We start from the raw sequence: 25,340 nt of genomic DNA, 5'->3' as shown, positions 1-25,340 counted from the left end.
GATTAACTCGAAAGAGACCGCTCTTGACCGACTTTTAAGATGATTGCATGCACCGGTTTTACCTCAGTTCGGCGTGATAAATAAAACTTATTTGTCTTAGCTTTTCTGAGAAAATGCTTATCCACTGAACTGTTTATTACTTTTTGAGCCGATATTCGGATTTTAAACGCTCCGTTGAGAAGATTACACTGTTACACTCAGCGAAAACTAGAGTATTTCGGTGTTTAATCAAGTAGGAAAAGGATGTTAAAAGTAGCTGTGTTGTTTTTTAATTCTCAAACACAGTTCTCAAATCAAGTACAAAACGTTTTCAATTTGAAAACAAATGTTCTTGATCCAATTATCAAGAATGATTTAAATTATGCACGATAATTGCTTGTTTTAAGAGCAAATTAGGTAATTAAAAATAACAAACGAAATTGGTTTAACACAAGAATGCCTTGAGGCATTTCAATTAAATCAATCAATTTTACATTTACATTTTGTAACGATCCAAATTTTTCATAAGTATTAAATTTACCGAGAAATCAATATTTGAAATTATTTTCGTCTAGTTTTAAAAATTTAGAAGTGTATTCTAAAAAATATTTTTTAACATTTATTGCGCTAGCTTTGTTATTTCCAATTTCATTAGCTCAGCGTTCCACTTAGAGGAGCCTGACTGTACCACGCGAACTACCTGCTGCTGATTACGGGCTCTCTCCGTGGGGCCTCTCTGGCGCTCTCCCCCTCGGACTGTGGCTCCAAGGCTTTCCGCGCTGCGCCGAGTGCTCAGATTGCTTTTCGCTCTCGCGCGCTCCACATCGCGATCCGAATCGGCGGTTCTTCAAACGACGCGTGTTTGTGTGCGTGCCACTGGGTTAGTTGTTGTTGCCCTCCGCTAGTCGAACGATCTAGCGCTTGTGCTCAATTCTGAATTCTAAAAACACCAACTAGCCTTCTTCCATATGTGCAACTATTTGCCTTGGAAGTTAATGAAGGCAAAGGCAGCGGTTTAAGTTGACCGAATGTCTGGAAAGTGTGAAGTGCGAATGCAGTTTCAGTGAAATAATATGCAAGAATAGAGAGGAGTGGCAGGGGCGGGGAGAAAGGCCAGGGAAAAGAGAAAGAGAGCGAGAGAGCGGCTCTCTTTCAGTGTGTGATTTGGAAGTGAAAAATTAATAAATTAAAATGCAGTCTGGCCAGCAATTAAATGCATGGAAAATCACTCGTTTGTTTCTATCTCTCTTTGGCACTTGGACATGACGCACTTTTATGACTGATTTTCCCTGCAAGATTCCCATAAACTGGACGTTTTCCAATGGATTTTCCAAGCTTGCATTGTTTTTTTCGAAACTCTCTCTCCCTCTCTTTCTTTCTCTCTTTGAACTGCATTTTTGCGTCGCATTTCCTTATTTTGGCTTTCTTCCTCTTGGCCTTTCTTCGATATATTTATTAGAAGCTCACTTGTTGTTGTAACTATCCTCTTCTTCTGGTAGTTACTCCTTGTTTTTGTTGCTCTTCATATACAATTTTTTCCAATTTGTGCGCGTTGCCGCCTTCGCTTTTTTTATACATATTTTTTTCCGCCGCTGCTGTTTTTCTGTTTTCTGTTTCTGTCTCGCCGCCGCGCTTCTATTTTTAGCAACAAGTATGGCCGTTGTTGTTGTTGCTGCCGCTCAAGTTAACTACGCTACGCTGGCAGGAACAACAACAAGGCAAACTATGCGGAGCGAGAGAGCTGGTTGAAAACAAAAGAGTGTGGTGTAAGCGATAGAGTGAAGAGAGAGCGGAGAGAGTGAGCGGTACAGTGGAGCTTGGCCCTTGCCTTTCGGTTTTTGGAAGAAACAGTGATCGAGCTACTTTCGAATCCACAACGGAAAATTATATTATACGTACTGTTATTTTATTTTTATAGATTTTTCTTTGATTTTTACTCTAATTAAAGCCAAAACATTAAATGTCAAGGCTCAAAAATGGAAGCCAAGTCTCTCTTGTAAAATATAATTCAAGTGGCATAAGTGACGTATGAGTGATTTTTTGTCAACTTAGACCCCAAAAGCTTAAAAATTACGCATACGTCTCGCAAAAAAATATAGTTTTTTTAATTACCGAATAAATAAAGCTTTGTCTCGGCATTAAAATCGAGGCCCCACTGTACTCGACTCAGGTGATAACAATAACAGCGCTGGGTGAGCGAAAGAGAGCGATTGGAACGCTGCTCTCCCAGTGACTTTCTCGGCCTCTCCTTCGTTCGTGTTCTGCGGCTAATAGCATTTAAATTTTAATGTCCAATTTGATAGAAACGAAGAGCAACGCAAGTGAAAAGACTCGAGAAATCAAAAGTGCAGGCTCCCCAAATTGGTGACGAAATTTCATGTGCCGCCTGCACTTAGTTGAGACGTATAAATGTGCGGCCTTAATTCCGCGCTTCCTGTGAGTTAACGAGGAAACCGAAGAGTGCGCGAGCGAGAGAGCCGATCGAGGCAACAAGTGGAAGCCGAGAAACTTTCTTCGCAAAAGCCGGCTGAGCACAACAACAACAAGGGGAGGAGAGAGAGGCAGAGCGATTCCCTGGGACCTCCTTCGCGCTCGCCTCTGGAGTTTCTTCACCGCCCGTCCAACATGTAAGCCCCATTTTAATATGCAATTACTGTCCGCCGTCCGTTGAACAACAGCTTATTTATTATTGTTTATTTATGGATTTATGCCGCCTACGACATTCGCGATTGCACAATCGTTTTGGCCTTTGAATATTGTTTTTTCCGCCGTGGCGCCCTTAAACCTTTTTAGTCCATATAACCCTGTTTTTCTTGTCTGTGTCTGGAATACTTAATAAGGGATCAGGGTTTTAACCCTTTTAAATACTGAATAATACCCTAGAGAGATAAAGAAAGTGCTCTTATCACATCAATATCTTTGAATTATTAAATGTCATTTACTTATGAATATATTAGTTTACAAATATTTTATAGATATATTAAAGATATTTCTTTAAAACGTATCATAAACTTTGAAACCATCCCAAAAGCTTTATATTGAAGAAAATATATTATAAGGTTTTCCTTAACTTACTTTATTGCATTGTTGACTCTTGAAAATATGGAATTCCTAAAATATGTAACCAAATATGTAACTGAAAAAAAGTTTTATTAATAAGCTATACACATTTTACAAATATTTGAGATGTGTATTTAAGTTCTGAAAATGCGTAAATGTTTTGAAAAATAACCATCCTTACAAGCTAATCCTAAAACCGCCAGGATTTATCATTTAAAAAATGATTTACTTAATTCATAAACAAACTATAATAATTTTAAAAATATTTGGGAGTCCAATAAATGCGTAAATGTTTTGAAAAACAGCTTTTTGAAAACAAATTACGTACTCACTTCTGATAAAACCCTTGGCTTATCGACACAGTTTTTCAAGGGCACTCCAAGGATAAGTCGGGGGATCTTTTTTCCGTAGTTCCTTGTAAATTTATTAGCGCCGATTTATATTGCACATCCAAAGCAAATCGCTGGGAACAAAGACCCGCTGTTGTTTTAGTTATTGCTGCTCATTTTTCTGCTTTGTTTGCTAGTTTATTTTTAGCTTTTTGTCATAAAGTTTAACAAACAAACCAACCAGGCAACAGTGAAAAATAGCTGACACTGTGCGCCATTAAATGTGTGGTTGTTTTGCGATTGGTTTTCGATCGTTTTAGGTGTGAGGGTGTATAAACTCGGTTTTACAACTGCGCAGATTTCGAACGTAGGAATACATATTGGGTATAAGGAAAAGGTTTTCTTATCGGAGGTAATTCTAGAAGTTGCACAACACATACTCAAAGGGGAGGAATAAATTGCAAACTTTATTTGCAGGGCCTTGGAATGTTTTTCTTCTTGAAAACCAAGTCGCAATGGGGAGTTGGATTCCAGGTTGGGAAGGTAATACCTTCTTATCTTAACTAGGAAATTGGGACTCGAACAGGGGAGTACAAAGATTATAAAAGTGGTATATTTCTATGGTCCCATTTACCATTTTATCTCTTTAAAACGAAAATAAATATTTAAATGCAAAAGAAAATTATTTGTTTATTATACCTACACTTTCATAAATCATAAATTTGTTTATCTGATGGTAAACGGCAAATTCGATTTGTTTGCTTATCCAAAAAATCATTTCCAAAACCATTTCGCCCATTTATAGCACGTTAAGTAAACAGTTTGTCAAATATTCGTATCTCAGAGATCTTCTTTCCGCGACTATTCGAATTCTTCATCACCAGAACCAAAACAAATTGCAATTTTACCCGCTAAAAGATTTTGGCAGCTCGTCTTTCTGAAGATGCGCCCCCCTCTTTCAGGTCGAATTTCGCGAAACAAAATCCTGAATAAGCGGCATATAAAATTAATGTCAAATTGACAAATTTCCAACAGTAAAAACGACAAAGAAAAATGCTTGCCAATCAATTTGCGAAAAATTAACACCAATTTGATTTTTCATCAATGAAACTTGTTTATTTGAAGAGAGATCTTGAATGGCAGATGTGCTCTTACCTAAGAGCTTTGGAAAATTGTACTCTTTAATTCTCTTCCATACGATGGGATCGGGAAAACAGCTGTTGACGGGTTTCCTTGACATGTTTGTAAATAATTTATGGGACTCTCAATGAACTTGAAAGCTTCCCAACAAACAAATATTTGCTGAAAGTTAATAAAAATTATGATTTTTTTCCTTTTTTGTTCGATATCTTACCTTATTTAAGTTGTTCTTATATCGATATATTTAATTTATTTTCCATCACCAAAAACAAAAAGCTCTCCATGTGTTAGCTTTTAAAAATACTTCAAGCTCTCTCTGTAAAAAAGCTCTGCCAAAATGTAACGGTTTGATGTGATACAAATCCAAAAACCGAAAGTGAAATATTTTTCAAAAAGGGCTATAAATATTTTTTAGCGTTACCCAAATTGTTTTGCCTTTTTTATATGTATAAAATACAAAATGATTACTAACTTTATTAATTAGATTCCGTACAATGGCAATGGCATTAAGTAACGCGAAAACAAAAACAGGGCGGGTGCTGTCACCACTCAATTGTTGCTGCTCTGTTGCCGCCCAATAACCTTTCCTTTCCGATTGCACCAATTAAGTAAAATATATATAATTATTACCTACGCTCACTGGCGACTCTCATGACGGCTTATCACTAGCGTCAATGTCGCCAAATACAAACAAAATCGAGTGACAACGACATCGAAGCAATATAAAAAAAACCCGGGCCACTGAATAATCACTCATGGGTGGAGAAACTTAATTTATAAAAAACACATTATCCATATATTTTTTAAAGACATAATAAAAAATGTAAAAAATTGTTTAATCAATACCACTTTAGAAATTTAATTGTTATATTTTGAAAGAAATTTTTAGACCCCTTTTCGGAAGCCACTGTCTTCCAATCAACACAAATAACCAGACATGGAAATAAATTCTATTTTGTATATCCACACAAAAAAAAATTTTAATATGTAGCTTTTGTAAAAAATGTAAAAAAGTTTCCTGAAAATATCATAAAAATAGGTCCTGAAACATGATGAAAAGCACCTTCAATTTTGTTGAGTGCTTGTAAATCTTCCACTGCATTTTTTCCACGATCTCCAATTCAATTTCCATGTAAACAATTTAATAATGTTTTGATTTTTGCTTAAATCACGTCCCACGCCAAGTGATTGTTGCATGCCCGACTCAATTTCCCCATGCACCCCTTTTCCGTCTGCGTTGAGTTGATAATATTTCCAGTTCGGCTTTGTTTACATGCCCCGTAATATTGTTTGTAATAAATAAATCAGTTTCCCTAAACGTTTTCCGCAGCAATAACGCGCAAGTAGCAGCCAACAGGCTTTTGTAATTATGACATAAAAAGAGAATAACCAGAACGAAGCATTTGGCCATTTCGAAATTTGGCTGAGCTACAGGATATGATTTATTAAGTGATCCGCACTAAATCATCCATTGAGTGCCGCCCCGAGAGTTTGGCTATAGTTTACAATAAATTGTCTGGGGCTGTCAACACGGCGTATGCGTAATATTTTACAGGCCTGCAACTGAAGAGAAGGCTTTAAAAAATAAATTGGTACGTGTCAGTTCTAACTAAAGATAACTAAAAATAAATGTGAAACCAAGGATAAGATGAAAATAGCTATTTTAGTTAAACCTTTACAACTACTTTATAATATTTTTGTTTGAACTTAAAGATGAGCTTTTATTAAGTATACGCCTCGATGAAATTTAAAAAACTTAATTTTGTAACCTTTATCTTGGGTGTTTTTAATCACAACAACAAAAATGTCCAATATTGAGGAGAGAAATATACGTGATTTATATTAAAACCAAGTTTTTAGTTAAACTAAACTAAAAGATGAGCTTTTATTAAGTATACGCCTCGTTGAAATTTAAAAAACTTCATTAGAAACCTTGATTTTTGGTGTTCTCACTCATAATCTCAAAAATGTCGAATATTGAGGAAAGAAATTATTGATTTTTATCAAACCAAGTTTTTGGTTAAACTTTTTACAACTACAATAATTATTTTAAACTAAAAAATGAGCTTTTATTAAGTATACGCCTCAATGAAATTTAAAAAAATTCATTTTGAAACCTTTATCTTGGGTGTTCTTAATCGCAACAACAAAAATGTCCAATAATGAGGAGAGAAATATACGTGATTTATATTAAACTAAATTAAAAGATGAGTTTTGATTAAGTATACGCCTCGATGAAATTCAAAAAAATCATTAAAAACCTTGGTTTTGGGTGTTCTCACTCACAATCTCAAAAATGTCGAATATTGAGAAGAGAAATATACATGATTTTTATTTAAAACAAGTTTTTGTTTAAACCTTTTACAACTACTGTAAATATTTTAAACTAAAAAATGAGCTTTTATTAAGTATACGCCTCAATGAAATTTAAAAAACTTCATTTTGAAACCTTTATCTTGGGTGTTCTTAATCGCAACATCAAACAAGTCGAATATTGAGAAGGGGTTTTATCTATGTTTTTGGCAAAAGATTAAAGAACAATTCTTGAACTATGTTGGTATTTGTTTCCTATAAGTTGACTTATATAAAAATACTTTATAGTGCTTTACAAAATCTAAAAGAAACTCTTAAATTCAAGTTTCAACCATGCGAATTAAGATGTCAATGGCATATCCTTTAAATCACAGGCGAAGCTAGGCCATCCCAAGAGCCCGGGGCGTTCATAAATATGCAAGTAGGGGATCTGTGGAAACGCCAGTGCCGGTCTGCGGTGCGTGTGCCTGGAAGTAAATACTTTCGATACTAGATGGGTTATTATTTGTGACTTTTGTGCCCGAAACGCTTTTCATTCTAGCATGCCAGCCAGCAATTAGATCGCCGCCAATGCAATTTTTCCGTCACTCTGTGTGTGTGAGCTGCGGCGCTACTACTATTATTTTACTTAAACGATCGGCCAGAGCCAACGCACGAATCACAGGCGAGGCGTAGACATATTGATACGGATTTATATACAGTCCCCGCGGTCGTGTGCGTGCACTCAACTGGTTTCAGCCAAATTCCGAGTTTTGATTTAGGCGACAACCACGAGCGAACGACAAACCAACGCTTCTGGGGTTTGGCTTGGGTTCACTTCGATAACCGAACCGTCGAACGCCCCGACGTCGCTCCACCGCACTATCGATAGGCTTACGATCTTGCGATCCTACGATCGTTGCTTCCCAACACTCGCTGCGGCCAACAGTTCTCGAGCGTCGCTCAATCGGTCAACAACGCGTGTAGTTGCCGGAAAGCAAGTAACCCGCAGTTTGTGAACTTCAAAATACAATACCAAAAGTAAAAATACAAAATAAAACAAAGTGCGTAGGAACCAACGGTTCCGACTAATTAAACAGCGGATCGGAGTCGGGTGTGCTTGTGCGTGTGCTACACTTTGTTTTGGCTCATTAAAAGTGCAAATTGCTTACGAGAATTTTGCCAGCCTCTCAAAGGTAAAACAGCCAATTTCCTTTTACGATTTTTTTTTTTTACCTCACATTGCATCGCTCCCAGGCGGGCAATTTTCCTTGCCAAGACCGTGTGAGTGTGTGTCGATGGTTTAATTAATGCCGGGGAAAAAAAGGAGTTTTTTTATGACTTGTTATTATAATTACTCATTAAGAGATGATTGAAAAATGTAACTAAGCTAATTTTATCGCAGTGCATTCGGTAGCCAAGAACTGTCATAACGGATGGTATAGGGGCTCTGAAAGGAGGACGGGGGAAGAGCTACTGGCACTTGTTGTGGGGTCTAGAATCCAGTATACTCCCCATGGCAGTCGAGTGGGTTTCCTCTGAGGAAAATAGGAGCAGTGCACAAAAAAGTGTGACGGTTGATTAGCTGGTTTGATCATCGTTAGGATCATTAAGGAATGCTTTAACAACTCTATATTAAAGAGGGGACTTGGGAGTGCAAATAAAGATGTATAATATATGGCAACATTCATTTGGATGAGTTTAATATGGTTCTGTAAAGGAAGTTAAGCAATATGTTCTAATCAAGAGGAATTCCCATTTATAATATATAGCTTTTAAGCTTAAATAAATTAAAGAACTACATTCATTTTTCCACACATTTTGATATTTAGTTATTATTTATCCAATTTTCAACGGATTACCACACGACTGGCAAAAGTTTTAAGTATTTTGAGTGGCCCAAGAGCAAAAAGTTTGATTAGAACTTGTTTGATCACAGGCCGCCGCTCCTTCGAGTTCGCCTTTTCGTTAAGAACTTTTATGGTCTTATAATTGTCTTGTGCTTTGCAGAAACTAGAATTATCAGTCACATATGTAAACAAAATATTTTACGAGGGATTGGAGGGATTGGAACATGACAAAATGCTTCTCTAGACCATTGGAATGTAGCCAAAGGAATGTGGCTACCTAGCTTCTTAACATTTTCACCCATTACAAGTGGCTATCTAGGTATTTTTCTGTCAAATAATGGCTTAGTTGTACTTTAAATTTCCCATACAAAAGAAATCCCCAGTAATGCCAAGCGTAAGCCCTTCCTCAGCCTTGGGTGAGTCACCTCGAAATGGGACCAACTCCAAATTTTGCCCAGCGAAACCAACTGGAATTGCAATCCAGCTGTGCGAGGGTTTTAATTGATTGAACGTGCGTTTCATACCAAGCGGTCCGCATGCGTTGCGCCAATTTTCGCCATACAAAATGCGGTATCCGTATCCGTAGATAGAGCTCACTTAATGCCCACTAGCCGCCTAAATCGAGCCACTAGTCTGGCCGTATCTGAGTGTCTTTCGAGTGTTATCAGGCGATCAATTGCCTTCGGCAAGGCGATCGATCAATGGACGTGTCGCCGGGACTAATGAACATTTGTAAGCCAAAAATAAACGATAAACAAAACGACAGAACTGAAAACTAGCCGCAAATTACACTGAATACATATCTGTACATGCGATCCTCGACATTGGCTCGATTTTGAGGGGACTTAAATCACCAGCTTTGACAATATTTGCTCGCCGGGGGTCGCTCGGGTCGGGCTAAAAACAAACTTCTTGTGAAATTTACGACTTAGAGTCGCGCCTCAAGTTTTATTTTTATAACACTTCTATTGATTGTTTATGCAACGTACGAAAATTGAAAATAACTTGAATAATTGCACGCCAGCGGCGTAAATGGAATCGAATCGAATGGAGTGAAATGGAATGAATTCCCCCGGAGAATCAATTTATATACACGAATGCTCGTACGTATGTCTGGTGCAAATCCGGAGAATTCTTGTTTCAATTTGGTGCGGCTTCTTGTGAGTTTGTTTGTTTGCTCGCATTTGAGGAAGCGCCGTCCACTCGCCAGTAATTGAGACCTATAATTATGGCAGTCTGGGAGCATATAGCTCTGTATACAGAAGATGGCGTTCCCAAATACGGTTGACATAACTCTCAATTGATGTCTCAATTCGAGGGAAAGAGGGATCGGCTCGTCATTGGGCCTGACTAGCCGCTTAATTATGTTTAAATTGTTCGAATGCGGCGCATTTTTGGCATGCCCATTAAGTCTATGCGGCTATTTGTTGCTACCGGTGTTCAACATGCTGTCTCCGCCTGTCACTCTCCATGCCCGTCTCTTTCGCCCCGCCCTGTTGCCGTCTCTTTCGCTGATTGACAGGCGGGACATTCGGAAAATTCGCTGGGCATCTCCTGATGATCGCAAATGTCACTTTTGATTAGCAAACGTCCGCGATGATCGCAATTTGCCAGAGGGGCAAGCTGAAAGTTGGGGAGAACGATTTAAATGTTGATCATTGGAATTGACTTTGATGGATCGCAGACATCAAGGATGCGAGACGTCAGAATTAAGTGGGCTTCTGTGGTTGTGTTTTTGAGGATGGGTAGGGGTTGGCAAACACCTTACAAGTCTTAAAAAGTATGCTATATAAAGCAAAATAATGAGAAAGCACTTGTTAAAGAGGGCTTCCAAAATTGTGATAGGACTTCGTTCCCCTTTACCAGTTATCCCACTTGGCAGCCTGATAAATCGAGCTCACTTAACCCAACACTTTAGCAGCAGCTAAATATGCATCTTAGATATCAATCTCGTCTCCTGCTAAAAATATCAGCAGATCCCAATCTATGCAAATTTGTTGGCCAACAGCTTTAAGTTCGAGTGCTCGCAACCAGTATCGTTATCTGCGATCATAATGACACACTAATTGCGCTATCTGCCATCGTGAGTTGTCCGGGACTCGCAATTTTTCACGGCCAGTCACGCCGGACCGCAGAACTTCCCTAAATGGTCACCACGGCGATGCGATGCGAAGACCCCCCTGCAATTACTCACTATATATAAGCGGTAAACATATATTCGACTCGGCTTTGGCCTGTTATCAGAGGCATGAATGAACTCACGATCGGCCGATGTTAATACCCTCCAGCCAAAGCGAGTTGACATTTGAAAGATTTCGAGTTTCGGGCGGTCGTTTAACGAATGTTTTCATAATACTAATTAAAATTAAAAAGGCAACCTGTTTGCCAGAGTTGCCACCAATCATTTAAATTACAATAAGAGCATAAAATCGTTTAAAATATTACGTATACGCCCGCCCGCTTCTTGCTCATTGCATATGCGCCCGAGATGAAAACAAATGGCAATCGTAATTGCGCTTAAGTGGCCCAAAAGCTGCCTCCGATCACGAGCAACGAATTCATTGAAAACCCATGGAACTGAAAGGCCACAAAAAAATAAGGGGGAAGTACGAGATGGTTTTGAGTGGCCCGTCAATTGTGTTCTATAAATACTCGTAAAAATACCCACAGGCAAATGCCTCCTCAATTGTCTCAATTTATTGTGACAGTTTTTCACTATTTCGGTGTGGATCGGGAATTGCATTTGGCGAATTTGCGGGTAATTACGGGTCGGCAATTGCCCGCACTTCGGGGGCATCCGTCCGGAGTTCCAGCCCGCCTCAATGCCGATTTCGCATTGTTTATGGAGTGTCGGCGCGTTCGACTTATAAATAGCACGGCATACGAATCGCACATTAATCCGCTGGGCGATCATTAACATGCTAATGGCCGTCTAAAGCGATCGCTTTCGATGTAATCGAAGTCAAGAGTCTGGCGGATTCTCAGGCCCACTTGGATGAGCCCAGAGCCAAGGTGGCGCGCTGCTTGAACAAATGATCGCTGATGTGCGGGGGAACTATCTTGATCTAAACGAGTTCCTAAACGGATCTCATTTTTTTGGCAAACATGTTCAGCGATTACGGGTGTTGTGTCTCCCGAAGAATTATATTTTTATGTTCCCAATTTGTCTTCTCATGCTTAAGTTGAGAATGTATTTGCTTAATAGAGGTAATTTATTTGTTTGTTCTCCGTTCAGTTAGTTTTGGTGATAGCACTTTCAAAAGAATTATGAATAAAAGCTAGACGATCTTTTTATATGTTTATTGCCTTAAGGGACCAAGAATATGCATGGCTATTATCTTACACTTGGTAAGCCTACTTCCTGAATGAAGTAATATTTTTATGGGATGCAGAAGTATAAACAAAAAACTTGAGTGCCACTTTACAAGTGGATCTTGCTCGGCAGCTTTTTAAATTTCATGTCATGTTCAACCGCAAAATAATTTAGGTGGCTGATCTTTAGTTTCCCACTCTTTGCCCAAGTGATCATGATCATCCCACTCGCGAATTTCGACTGCCTTTTCTATGTTCCGCTTCGAATTCGCACACCAAGTGGAAACCGAAACCCGCCACACTTGTTTATAGGGTTCCCGTGCGCTTTGTTTATAAGTTGGCCAGGCCGTGTTTAACTTTTGCTGGACTTATTTTTAGCCCCCCTCATTCCACTTGAATTATTGTCTAAACGTGTCCGAAAACAATAGCAAAGCCCACAGACGAAAAGTAAATACACGAAAATGTGCCAGCTCGGTTTTTTTGGTATTTTCTAATTCGGATTCTTTCGCAAAGCGTCGACAATTTTTCCGGTGTCTTATCTTGAAGGGCTTAAGGCGTGTCGCTTGCCGAAACCAAAACGGCGGAGACATTGTCAAGTTGTCCAACAAGTTGTGTATCCAAGGGAAACGATAACTGAATTTTATTTTCATACTGTGATAATTGTTGCCAGCCATGGGAATTTGTGGTAAAGAGGGGGTGCACTGGGGAAAAAGTCTATTAAATTTGATTACTATTAAGTAAAACAATTTATGAACTATTTTTAAATACATTTTAGGGATTGCATTTGGTTTTTTAATAGTTTTTAAAAATTTATTTAATATTCTTTGACATTATGTGATTCAAACTTCTGTAGTTTTTTCTCTTTGTGTAAAAGCTTTTTTGTTTGTGAAGAATTTCCCTGCATAAATTGTTCGCTCGGCAATCGTGTTAACCCATCGCTCGTAAATCAGTTCAGTTCAACTGATTAGCCAGCGATTAGATTCCATAACAACCTGATTGACACTCTTTCCCAAAGTGATTCATATTCACAATATGCTATAATTATTATAAAAGTCACAGAAAAAACATGGCCCATTGGAAAAGTAGATAATGATGCATATGTTTTGTTTGTTCTTTATATGATATGTATATTTTATTATTTTTATTTCGAAATGCTTATATTATTTTCCCGGCACTTACTCTTTATTTAATTTTTTACATTTTTGTTTTCTATTATTTTAGGGCTCCCAACGTTTGGGTGACTGACTTTTCCGTGGCGGCTGTTCAGGAAAGCCGCCTGGATGCGTTTCTGCTTTGATCGGCTGTGCTTCGCAACCAAGCGGCCAGCCCAAAACTCCACCAGCAATGCACCCAACTGCACCACAGTAGATGCACCACCAGGAGCAGCGGATGTAGCCGTAGCCACTGCCTCAGAAAGCACAGCACCACAGCAGCAGCAGCCAGCAGTAAGTAATCTGTTCTACGCCGACTACCAGAAGCTGCAGCCGGCGATAATCGATCGGGACTGGGAGCGGGGCAGAGATACAGATACGAGGAGCGAGGCCAAGCCACCGGACATTATACAGCACACAGAACCCGTAGAGCAGCCGCACATACAGATAGAGATACCTCCTCCTCCTCGTCCTCCTACGCCGCCACAGATACAGATACAAGAGCAGCAGCAGAAGCAGCAGCGCTATCGCCGGCACAGCAGTGCCGAAGATCGCAATCTGAGCACGAGGCGAACCGATTCGAATACTACGGAGGCGATACGAAAAGCAGCCAGTATGCAGCAGGAGCCGAACGCCAACTATCAGTTCCCAACCGACTTGGGTCTGGTGAGCATCGTCAATAATAATAACACCACAAACACCCACCCAAGTGGATCTAGCAATAGCAACAGCAGCAATAACAATAACAATCTGGTGGGTGGCATTGTGACCTTGCCGGCGGCTGGTGGTCTCATAGGTCTGGAGCACACGGCGTCGGGTCTGCGGCTGATACCAGCACCACCGACCCACTCGGAAGTGCTGACCCACACGCTGATCTACGGCACCCCGCCCTCGGGGGCCCAGCAACTGAATCAGGATCCCCGGAGTCTGCTGCACCAGCAGGAGCTGCAGTTGCAGCAGCGCTACCAGCAGTTGCAGCAGCTTCAGGCCCAGACCCAGGGTCTGTACACCAGCCAGGGAAGTCCAGTGCTGTACCATCAGCCCGGTCCCGGATCGAGCCAACCGGTGGCCATTCCCGGAGCCAGCTGCCCCTCGCCCACGCAACTGCAGCCGCCGACCACGTTGAACCTGCAGCAGCAGATGCAGAGTCTGCGGATCTCGGGATGCACGCCCACCGCCGCGGGGGGATCGGCCACGCCCTCGCCGGTGGGCCTGGTGGATCCCAACTTTATAGTGAGCAACTATGTGGCTGCCTCGCCGCAGGAGGAGCGCTTCATCCAGATCATTCAGGCCAAGGAGCTCAAGATACAGGAGATGCAGAGGGCCCTGCAGTTCAAGGACAACGAGATAGCCGAGCTCAAGTCGCACTTGGACAAGTTCCAGAGTGTCTTCCCCTTCAGCCGAAGCAGTGCGGCGGGATGTGCGGGCACCGGGTCGGGATCGGGCTCGGGGAGTGGTGGTGCCAGTGGCCCCAGCACCGCCACAGGTGCCACCCGCAAGTCGGGACAGAACTTCCAGAGGCAGAGGGCCCTGGGCATCTCCGCGGAACCTCAGAGCGAGTCCTCGCTGCTCCTCGAGCACGTCAGCTTTCCCAAATACGACAAGGATGAGCGGTGAGTTGGAAAGATGCATTTGGAAAATATTTTAGAACACATTTTCGGGGTTGAGCACTGTAGAGGATTATAAACTTTATTTAAATTTAAAGGTTCTAAAAACCTTTTTATTTTTTTTTGCTTTTCAAATGATTTGTTTTTATTATTTTTTTAGACATATCCATTTTGTTTTACCATTCTTCTGGTTCTTAAAGATATTTAAAAATATATTTTTCAATTTTTTATTTTTGCAAATTACCCATGTTAACTAATAATATTAATTTAACCACTAATTTTTTTAAACCTTTTTTTCTGTTTTATGGACTATTTTCTATTTCCACTAATTAGTATTCTTTTTTTTTGGTAATAGCTTATAATAATAGCTATAATGATTATATACTCAGAGAGCAGTTTGACTGTAGTTATGAAGAGTTGAAAACACTTTGGCTTTCCTAGCAAAATCAGTTGAACCCCATCGCTGGGCCCAGACATTATACTATACGATTCGGGGTATACGGATGTACAAAGTTTAGACGAGGTGCTATATAGGCTCTATATGGCCGGGGCGATAACGATCGGCATCGGCGTCACTGCGGCGATTTTAATCAAATATTGGGAGCAGCGCCCTGTCGCCTGTCGTCGATTGCTTGTGTCGCCTGCCACAAAATGCGTTTATTTAAATTGAGTTGGGGTGACAGGCGCGGTTGCAGCACCCAGCACCCCCTCACCACCCCGCCCAGTGGCCTTGGGCGGTGTCAGTACTCGGATATAAAAATCCGTATGAATATATAAGCCACATATGTGAATGGCGGCCCACAAAGAGGCTGCCAATTGGCAGCTAACTCACGCTACATTGCGTCACATTTGGTTCATTCTGTGGGGGATTTTTTAAGACACCTTTTTTCGTATATTTTTTGTTTGTGCAAAATTCGATGCAGTCTCTCCGGAATATATAGCTAAATAATGAAAAGAGTATAAAATTAAATCCGTGAAAATGCGTGGGCGCATCTGTCGGCTCTGGGCTTTTTCGCACTTTTGCCCACTGGAAGTCGTTGCTCTTGGCCAGCTTTCCCCACTTTGTCTGCTGAAAAACACAAGAAACACAAATATTTATTCTTTGGCTATGTGGCGATGTTTCCTGAATGCTTTTCAATAATACGCCGGGGCATGTGGGATCGCTGATCATTTAAATGGCGACACGCGCTGTCGGAAAATTGCTGATCCACATAGTCTACTAATTTTTATTAGGTTTTTGTGGGCTATAATTTAATTTGATATTGTTTTGCATGATATCAGGGAGATCCATATTTTATGCGTTGGAATTCCTGTCGAAATATTTTCCACGGTCTTCTTCCTTATGTTTGGGCTAAGGCAAAATAATATATTTAAATAATTATGGCCGGAGGCGTAAGCAAACAAATGAGTGTTTCCTATTTTAAATTTTTTTTGTTTTATAGAAAATGGAAAACTTTCAGATAAAATTAGCCAGACATTTAAAGGAACTTCTATAAATAACAATTTCGTTTTTCGTTGTTCATTTTTTTGTAAACAATCAATTAATTATCTGGAGTTCAAGGTTTTTCCACTAGAATTTTCAGTCATCTACGAAAATGTGGCAGTCTTAACGAAAGTGTTCTGAATTATACATATTTATGCTAATACAAATAAAAAATAATAATAATTCTACTATTAATAATTGATAGTTTTCCAAAAAAAATATGTCACCAAAACTCAGCTTTAGAAGTAATCTTAACGATCTTGATGTCAAAAAAAAATCGATATGCGTTAGTCTTTCATATTTATTTTACATTTGCATATAGCTAGTGCGATTTAATCTGAATCGGACGCTAAGTAATGCGGCAAATTTGTTTAAATCGGCCATTTTTATGACCCCAAGCTGTTGACACAATCACAAAAATCGCCGGCGAATACGCGAAATTCAATTGCAATTCAAACATTTTAATGGCCGGCGACTATGGCCAACTGGATGGGTGAGAAGGGGGCCTTAGAGTCTGGATTTTGGAGCCAGCCAATTGAGGTCCATTTTATCTCTGACCAAAATCTGTGCCGACGGCGACGCTTGTGTGTGCAACAGGACATTTTTTGACACTTGCATGGCATAAATCAAAAGCGCCGTAGGCCTCCAACTCGGCTCCATACATATATACAGATATATCTATGGGATCGGGATTGAAACCGAGGCTGGTCAGCATTACTGCAGTACTTTTGTGGCCATTTACACCACGCAACTGTCGCTTGTTGGCTTTCAACGGGGCCATCTAATAAATAATGCCAGAAAATTGTGCGAAATTGCCTTCTAAGTGGAGTTTCCAGGGGGGTGGTGGCACGTGGGGCAGTGGCGTGCCTAGGCAGGGGGTCTATTCAGAACTTGCTACACGCTGCACATGTGTCCACTGTCAGGATGACAAAAAGGAACAGCCTGAGGGTCAGGCACTTGATGCATAATTATAACTAACTTCTGAGGGTACTATTATGGTTTGCATTTAAATATACCTTTCTTAAATAATTTGAGTGTTTAATGATACTGATTTATATCTTACAGACATAATTTTAAATGGATATAAATCAAAATGATATATTATAAGTAGTATTTCAAAGCACTAAATTCTCACTAGATATAAATCAAAATAATAAATCATACAAACACTTTAAGAAGTTACTAAATTATCTACCGAGATATAGTTCAAAACGACAATAAATAATATTTGTAATTAGTTATTCTGAGTCCAAACTCTTTTCATAAGAAATATCATAATGATTCTCAGGCTCTTAAAGCATATAAGACCAATCTTTAATCAATTATTACAAAATTATAACAGTAGCTAACTACTAACTATTATTTAATTTGTTCAACAACCCCGAATCGGCCTGCAATTTTTCATTTCACTTGCTTGGAGTTTCGGTAAATCTCCTCCCCTTTGGCGTATGTGTCTTGATTGCCATTTTATAGACAGTGAACCACCTCAGACATGGCCGTAGATATAGATTGTACCAAAAACCAAGCCCCACCCAAAATAGCTCACTCTGCGGTTGGCTTGTGGCTTCCATTGGCGCTGACTTCTACTCGCAATTTCCATTTTCAATTCCCTGGCCGAGACACCAGATCGTTTTTATTGTCAACTGCTCTTAGCCGCCAAGTGTTTGCACTTTCAATTCGGCTTGCCAGTTCGGCCAGATAGTCGCAAATTGAACGCACCCGCAACTGATTGACGACCGGGGATCTCTAGAGATCTCGCCGGGGACAGGCTCCGCGTATTTCCTAAGGTGCAGCCAATTTCATTCCACATGCCTTGGCACACATTTCGAATTCAATTTACGCACAAATATAGCCATATGAATGGTTATAGCTTCCGACAACTGGAACGCTCAAGCGATCCGGCCCGTAGGTCTAATTGAAGCTATTAATTGTTTTGGCTCGTACTCGCCTGTGGCACCACTGCGCCAGTGGCACCACTTGCACCACCGCCATTGTGATTGTGCCACGCAGTGCGTGGTGCGTGGTGCTGCAGCCAAAGAAAATGTTAATTTAGGCATATAAAAAGTGCTCCGCTGGCAAAACCCCACGGGGCAAACACCACGCAGCGACCCACCACCGCCGGCTACTCGTCTACACTCGAAAAATACTTTTAATGCTTTAAATAACTTTTTTTTTAATGTGCTTTACAATACGTTAAACAAAACTAGAAAGCCAGCTTAACATGGAAGATATTTTTACAATAGTATACATTTTTTAAAAGTATTCAACTTTGACAAAATCAAAGGATAGTAGTATTCTTAATTTTAGAAATTAGCAATCCTTTTATTTGCTTTGATAAAATATTTTTATCAGTGTGACCGTCTCCTTCTTCTTTAGTTTAAGCTCCATTATTAAAACTCGTTTTGATTTGTGGTGCGCTGAAATCTAATACTTTAACATGCCAAAAAACTATCCATGTTATTACAGATTGTCGCTTCCTAGACCCACTTGGTCGTGACCAGGGTATCGATTAGACATGAGTCTTTCCTTTTTTTTACATTTTATTAAAATTTAATTGTGAGTGTTATGTGCTGTACCCCAAAATACCGCAAAGATACATGAATACCCGCCTAACGGGCGCCACAGGTGTCGGAGTCTGGGTGTAGTTGGCCGTTTCGGCCAAATGCCCCCACTCCACTGTGCCAAACCAACTCATCACCACATTTTGGGGCAATCAGGTAGCTGCAGGTTTCTCCCAACTCAGACTGCTGCCAAAAACGAGGCTTACAAATTGGCCCCCAACCCCATCGACGACAGCCATGTGCAACGCCTTCGTGATTAACTTGATATCGGATCGGTGGGGCCATTTTGTCGGGGAGATCTGAAAAGAATTTTTTTGTATTCTTCAAATATTTATTATTTTTTCTTAAGCAGGTTTTTATAAAAACTTATTTCTGAACTTTTTTCAATTTTATTTTACGATTTAACCAAAGTACAAAATGCTTATATAACATTTGCAGCTTTGTGAATCGCATATAGGTTTGGTCACACTAAATATTTTCTTCACTGCTTGCGTTTCGAGTTCTTTACTTTATATATAATTAGTAATAATAATTATATTTTATTCTTACTAAAGTATTATCTTTTATATTATTTTTTGTTTAATCCCACAAAATGTTGGCCACACTGTCTTTTGTCTGACTGGCTTTAATTAATCACCCAAAGCTCAGTTCTGGCTTCCAATTTTATCCGATCCACTGCTTCTATTCCCATTACTGTTTCTCTGGCCCGGGCCACTTGTCAAGTTCGCTGACAGATAAAGTCATTTGACATTTACAGGCATTGCCGACATGGCAGAGCATGGCATGGTCCATGGATATGGATCCCCACTCCCCCAAAAGCAACCAATCGCCCCCACTCCCAAGATCGAAGCATACAATTTTCGAATTTGTATTAATTTCATATCGGTCGATTGCGCGCATGCCAACATCCATCGATATTGGGCTTCAAAAAAAATATAGTTAAAATGCCGCAAAATTTTGGTGGCACAACTTGTTGCCCGGCTTGTAAGCCAAACTGGCCGACCAGATAAAACGATTTATATGTGTCAGTCGCAAAATTAATTGGACTCTTGCCTTTGCTCATTTCATTGACAGTCTCTTGCCATTTTTAATATCCATATCTAATTGAATTCATATATCGTTTTGTGCAGCTCCCGAGAACTTATCAAGGCTGCCATTTTGGATAACGATTTCATGAAGAACCTGGATCTGACGCAGATACGCGAGATCGTCGACTGCATGTACCCGGTGAAATATCCAGCCAAGAATCTGATCATCAAGGAGGGCGATGTCGGGAGCATTGTCTATGTCATGGAAGGTGAGTTCAAGGTGCAAATAATATTGGGGCATTTCTTACTTAGAGGATACAAAATAGGATAAAATCTTTAAGCTTAGTAGCTTTCAATATGTTCTATATTCCAGATATTTTGATGTTTTTGGTTATAATTATTTACAAATTGATTTGGTATTACTCCACCAAGATCAACGAGGTTTTTCAGATACATTTGTACTTCAGATACAATCATTTCAGCCAAAAAGTATGCTAGGAAAATGTTATTAAACTGCAATCAAAACGGTGTAAAATGCATGTAAAGTTGTGGATTTTAAAAATGCAGAATTGTGCACCAGGTGCTAAAAATTGTTTGTTTTTTAAGATTTTATCGAATTCTTAGGTATTTAATTTTTTTTTATTTTATTGTAGTAGCTTTTTTCCCTGATTTGATTATAATAGTTGAAGGATCAATTTAAAGCACATTCCTGATGACCGTTTTTGAGAGATTTTTCCAACTTGTTTCTATCTTTTGTATACATTTTTCTGTATCCCTTTATATATATATTTATAAATATATGTGTCCACCTGGCCCCGCCAAGATCGTGCCAGTAGTGCCGCAGATAAGCCTTCGGCTTGGCTAGCTGCACGTGTGCTTTTTGGCCAGATGTGGCATGCCTAAGCTGTGGGCTGGGACTGGAACGCGGTCTGAAAAAGATACATGGGGGGTGCTCGGGCCTGCCGAGGGGACTGCGTCACACCCACGCCGCCAGAAGAGGAGAAGTTCAGAGTCTCGCCTTGCAGCGAAATGTCAGCAACCGACGAACAATGCCCAAGAAGCGGGTTTTCCTTTCAATTTTCGCTTAGCATTTTGTTTAATAGTTTTTTGCACGTTTTGCTGCGTTTGTCTTGCAACCTTTTCTATATCTGGGTGTGCTCCGGGCCTTTTGACTCGAGCTTCGTGGCTAATTGGTGGCTTAAATATTTGCTCGAACTGGGCTGGGTTTCGCTTGAGTTCTGTGTTCGAATACCTTTCGTGTGTTAATTTAGTCGCCGACTTAATTTACGTACTAGCATTAGCATTTTAATTGCAACCAGACGGTGGAAGTTTATGCCTCGCACAAAAGTACTAATTATGATTATATTCATCAACATCCGAATTATGCATTCGCATTCGAAGTGGCAAGATGCAATGAGAGAGAGGATGAGGATGCTTCCTCAAACTTGCACATCATCGTCTGCGATTTTCGCTTCCTTAACCTGAAGCACCAATGTCCGCCACTCGAAACCGATGAGCAGATGTCACGGCATCTGTCTATATATCATATATCTATATAGTCGCGCTCATATGATACTTTTAAGAGAAAACTCTGAGAGGGAAATGGCATTCAATTGAGAAATCCCGACCAGCAGATGTTCAAGTCTCTTCAACGAGCAAGGTTCCGGCCTTGCTGATTATTCCAATGCCCTGCGAATGCACTCAAAGTAAAAATAAATATTTTTGAGATAGGAATCTACTGATTACACCGCTATGTTTTATATTAAAACTCTGTGCTGCTTAGCAAATCGAAAATAACTCTGCTTTCGATTAGGCAACATTTAATTCGTGTTTGTTCTCATATTACTAGCTATCTGTGAGGTCACTGGACTTGGGGATCTATAAATATTTCTGCACGTTCACTGTTCCATTTCTGAACTGTTACGTTTTCCAGATGATAACGCCTGTATTTCTTCTGGCTTCCGTAGCGAATCGGCATGTCACTTATGACCAAACCAGTTCACCGGTTTGGCACTCTACAGATGCACTCAGAAAAATATTCTTACCACTGAAAAAATATGTATGACTAAGTAATATTTACTGGGAAATTTTAATTCCTTTAAGACATTCAAATTCAAATTTTATTTTACTATTAAAAGATTTTTGAGATTGAAACAATATTTTAAGGGAACAAATACTAGAATATTTAAAATTGAAATTATATTTTTATAGTGTTTCTAGACTATATAGAACTTAATTAGTATTAAAACCGCAAACTTACTAATAGGTTTTTCCCAGTGCACATCACTTGTTTTGTTCAGCTCTTTACCTGTGATGGTGTGTGGGTATTTCGTGTTCTCTCTCCCCGTGCCCATATACATACATATCAGTTAACCCCCGATCTCTGGCGCTCTCACCCACAAACAAAAACAAAGCGTGGCCAGCTGAGCTGCTGCCGCCTATCTCTCCCACTATCTACAGAGACCTCTGCTCTCCGGCAGCTCTTTCTCCGCTCGCGCTGGCGAGTGAGTAATGCACCAGTATTTCGAAGCCCCGATCTCCGGCCAATTCGTCATTCGTCCGGCAGGCGGCGTAGCGAGTGAACGTGTGTGGCGCATGCGCGCTCGGCTGCAGAATTCGCACCTGGATTTGATTTTTACCTAAAAGAATAACTGAAAACTAAACTCCCACTTCGTATACCTCGATTTCGTCGGGTTGGGATTTCTCAGATTGTGGATCGTGTGTGCTCAACGTTTCTTTTCCTTTTTGCATATGGCGGTGCCAAGTGAAATAATAATAAAGCCCACGCACCGGACAATTGCAATGCTCCGCCCCTGTGCCTTTGCGCTATTTCCCATTATGCGTACATAAATAGCTCTAGTTGCTGTTCTACATAACAAGTAAACAAAAACCGCACTATTTTCCCATCGCCTCCCTAATTATGCTGAAAGATTCGAGTTAACTTCGTTGAACTGCTCGTAAATTCTTCGAATAAAGTGAATTAAAAGTGAAAGTGAATTGTTTAAATACCCTGTATTAAGGAATGAGAAAACTAAACGAGAAACAGAGACAAGTTGAGTGCGGAGAACGAGACGCAGAAACGGGGTCTTGACTCGGATTTTGCTCTTTTTCTCGAATTGAACGAAAAGATCACTTGGAGAATTCCGGTTTGTGGTTTTCCTTGCAGCTGTTGTTGTTGTTGTTATTGCTGTTACTGCTCCGTTGATTTGTATTTGTCTTATGCCTCGGTCATTGGTCCGAAATTAAAACCAAAAAAAATCCGTCAAAATGGTGTAGAAATACAGATATTATAGAGTTTCTTTTTTGTATGGCCAAACTGTATAATGCCAAATGTCACTGCTCCGATGGGATCGTGCAAGAATGTGAGAACACGAATCCCGCAGAGAATCTGATATGGCCCCAAAAACGAAAGAAATTCACTTGAAATGCGAGGGAATGCGGAAAATTGAATTAAATATTGCTAGACACACAAAACAAAATCCCAAAATTTGGAAATCGCGTGAAGTCTGAAGCCGAAAGTCGGACAGGAGTGTGATTATGATCGTGGCGAGGGAGAGGCTGCGGCCCCAGAAGCCAGTGTCATGCCCTGGAACCGGGTCTCCACCTGCCATTTGACTTCTTTTGTCATTCTCGCCATCCCAACTCGGTGGTTAGTTACGGCCGGGGGAACCTCAGACCCAGTCGCAGACCGGTCGGAACTCGGAGACTCCCGGGCCTCTGGGCCTGGGGGCTCGGAACCGGGGGCACTCTCACTTTTAAGCAACCCAACGAGTTTTGCATTCGCCTTTTGACATGCCAAATGAACGGGCTTCGCTTGGGCGCCCAAATAAGATTGAGTAATAGACGAAAAGTGGAAAATGATCGCTCGCGGGAAGTAGATCACAAGATGATTGGGAAATTTGAGGCTGAATTGGTCAAAATTACAGTGCTCCGTAGCGGTTTCTAATTGATCTCAAGCAAGTGGAACGAATTCGGTAGTGGGTTGATGCCGTATTTTCGTTTATTGGTATTATAGATAAAATGGAGAAGTATCGCTAGAAATATGATTTTTTAATGATCTTAGCCTGGTACTTTAGAAAATGATTATTCGCTTGATTTGGAACGAAAGTGTTTTGTGTTTAAAAAACAAAGCTAGCTTTTTGAAAATATAAAAAAACTGTAAAGAAGACGGGTATTTTTTTATTTCTTTCAAAGAAAAAGAGAAGAGGTTAATTAACTAATTATGTCGATGCCCAAAAGGCATTTCAACTTGATTAATCGAAAGTTAATGATACAAGGCCATTAAATAGTTTCTATATCTCACTGCTTTTGTTTATTTCCACTTAAATGAGACCTAATACAGAGAATCTTTAACTGGGACTTTCTCAATTATAGAACCTCTGTGGCATTCCCCATTGATATTTGACTCTAATCAGTAACTTGAGCTCGGCTTCCAGCGCCAACCAGTGCAGAGAACCCCATAGATCACTTCAGAATCACGTTTGTCAGCTTTATCGCTGTTTTAATTATATTTGCAAAACAAAAACCGCGCCAATAAGGTTTTGTGAATTCGATCAGACCCGTTTAGCTGATTCCCAGACTCAATTCCCTCTCGATCTTGCTTGACTACAATCTAAATTGTATACACAAAAGATATTTCGTCCCTCCGATCGCAGCTCCCTTCTCATTCCGCCAGCCTTTATAACTTTCTTCATACGCGACTTTCATTAGCATAGACAAACAAAAGCGACGCCAACAGAGACATATGGCCATAAATATTTATTGCGATGATTTGCAAGCCAATGTGTGTTGCCAAAATGCGGTCATGATGGCAAAAGGCAGAAATAATCCAAAAATAGTGACTAAGCCATTGAGGTTTGTGTCTTGCCCTCAAAAGGGCGTACCAAAAAATAACTAAGTTTTTTATGTGTATAATTACGAGCTGTCATGCAAAGCCGAGGGTTTGAGTCCGAGTCCAAAAAACACTGCCCTTGGCACACAAGCCAATGTCTGTGACTAACTAAAGGCTTAATCGAGGCTTCCGAAAGACCGCTCCGCAGATCCGTTAACTTCTATAAATAGCAGTCTCAAAAAGGCAAGAAGTGGAGCACACTGGGAAAAATACAAACAAAGTCGATCAATTTTGGGAACAGAAGAGATTGGTTAAATTATAATATTTAAAACTCCATTACTAAATGACCATTTTGTAAAAGCAAATATTTACAATGAACACTTTACCCTTGAATTTTTATTCCCATGAATACGATTTGGAATGATAATTGACATGTTCCTACGATTAAATTCCATAATAACCGAGCCATTATCAGAGTTGGGTGCTTTTCCCCCAGTGCAAGGTAGCTCCAAAGTTGCTTTTAGCGAATTCTTGTTTCCCTCCGCTTGGGCGATTGTATTCAAATCGGCGAATCAGACACTGGCTGACCTTGCCAACACTCGACATCCAACAACCATTAATACCCGCAGCCAGTCTCTGGGCAGAGTTGCAAAATGTCTGCAGTTTCAATTTGTACACATTTTTTCTCCTACTTTAGTGGTTATTTTTCGTTTTCGG

General features: G+C 40.1%; 1 protein-coding gene across 3 annotated transcripts in view; it reads left to right on the top strand.

Moving 5' to 3' along the window:
• The first annotated feature begins 768 nt into the window (after window positions 1-768).
• LOC108032536 (cGMP-dependent protein kinase, isozyme 2 forms cD4/T1/T3A/T3B) overlaps window positions 769-25,340 on the top strand; it is a 32,162-nt gene continuing 7,590 nt past the window's right edge. The window contains exons 1-4 of one of the 3 annotated variants that reach the window (XM_017106404.3): window positions 769-859; window positions 2,283-2,606; window positions 13,184-14,726; window positions 19,895-20,061. In XM_017106404.3, coding sequence (XP_016961893.1) covers window positions 13,243-14,726; window positions 19,895-20,061 — 1,651 coding nt within the window. In that variant the 5' untranslated portion in view covers window positions 769-859; window positions 2,283-2,606; window positions 13,184-13,242. Of the gene's footprint in view, window positions 860-2,282; window positions 2,607-7,777; window positions 7,997-13,183; window positions 14,727-19,894; window positions 20,062-22,351; window positions 22,939-25,340 lie in introns of those variants that run through there. The other 2 variants (XM_017106405.3, XM_017106406.3) reach the window with 2 other exon arrangements.

The sequence above is a fragment of the Drosophila biarmipes genome, chromosome 2L (genome assembly GCF_025231255.1).
Source record: "Drosophila biarmipes strain raj3 chromosome 2L, RU_DBia_V1.1, whole genome shotgun sequence".
NCBI lineage: Eukaryota > Metazoa > Arthropoda > Insecta > Diptera > Drosophilidae > Drosophila > Drosophila biarmipes.
Note: the sequence above shows the minus strand (reverse complement) of the source record. Positions and strands in the feature narration are given on the sequence as shown.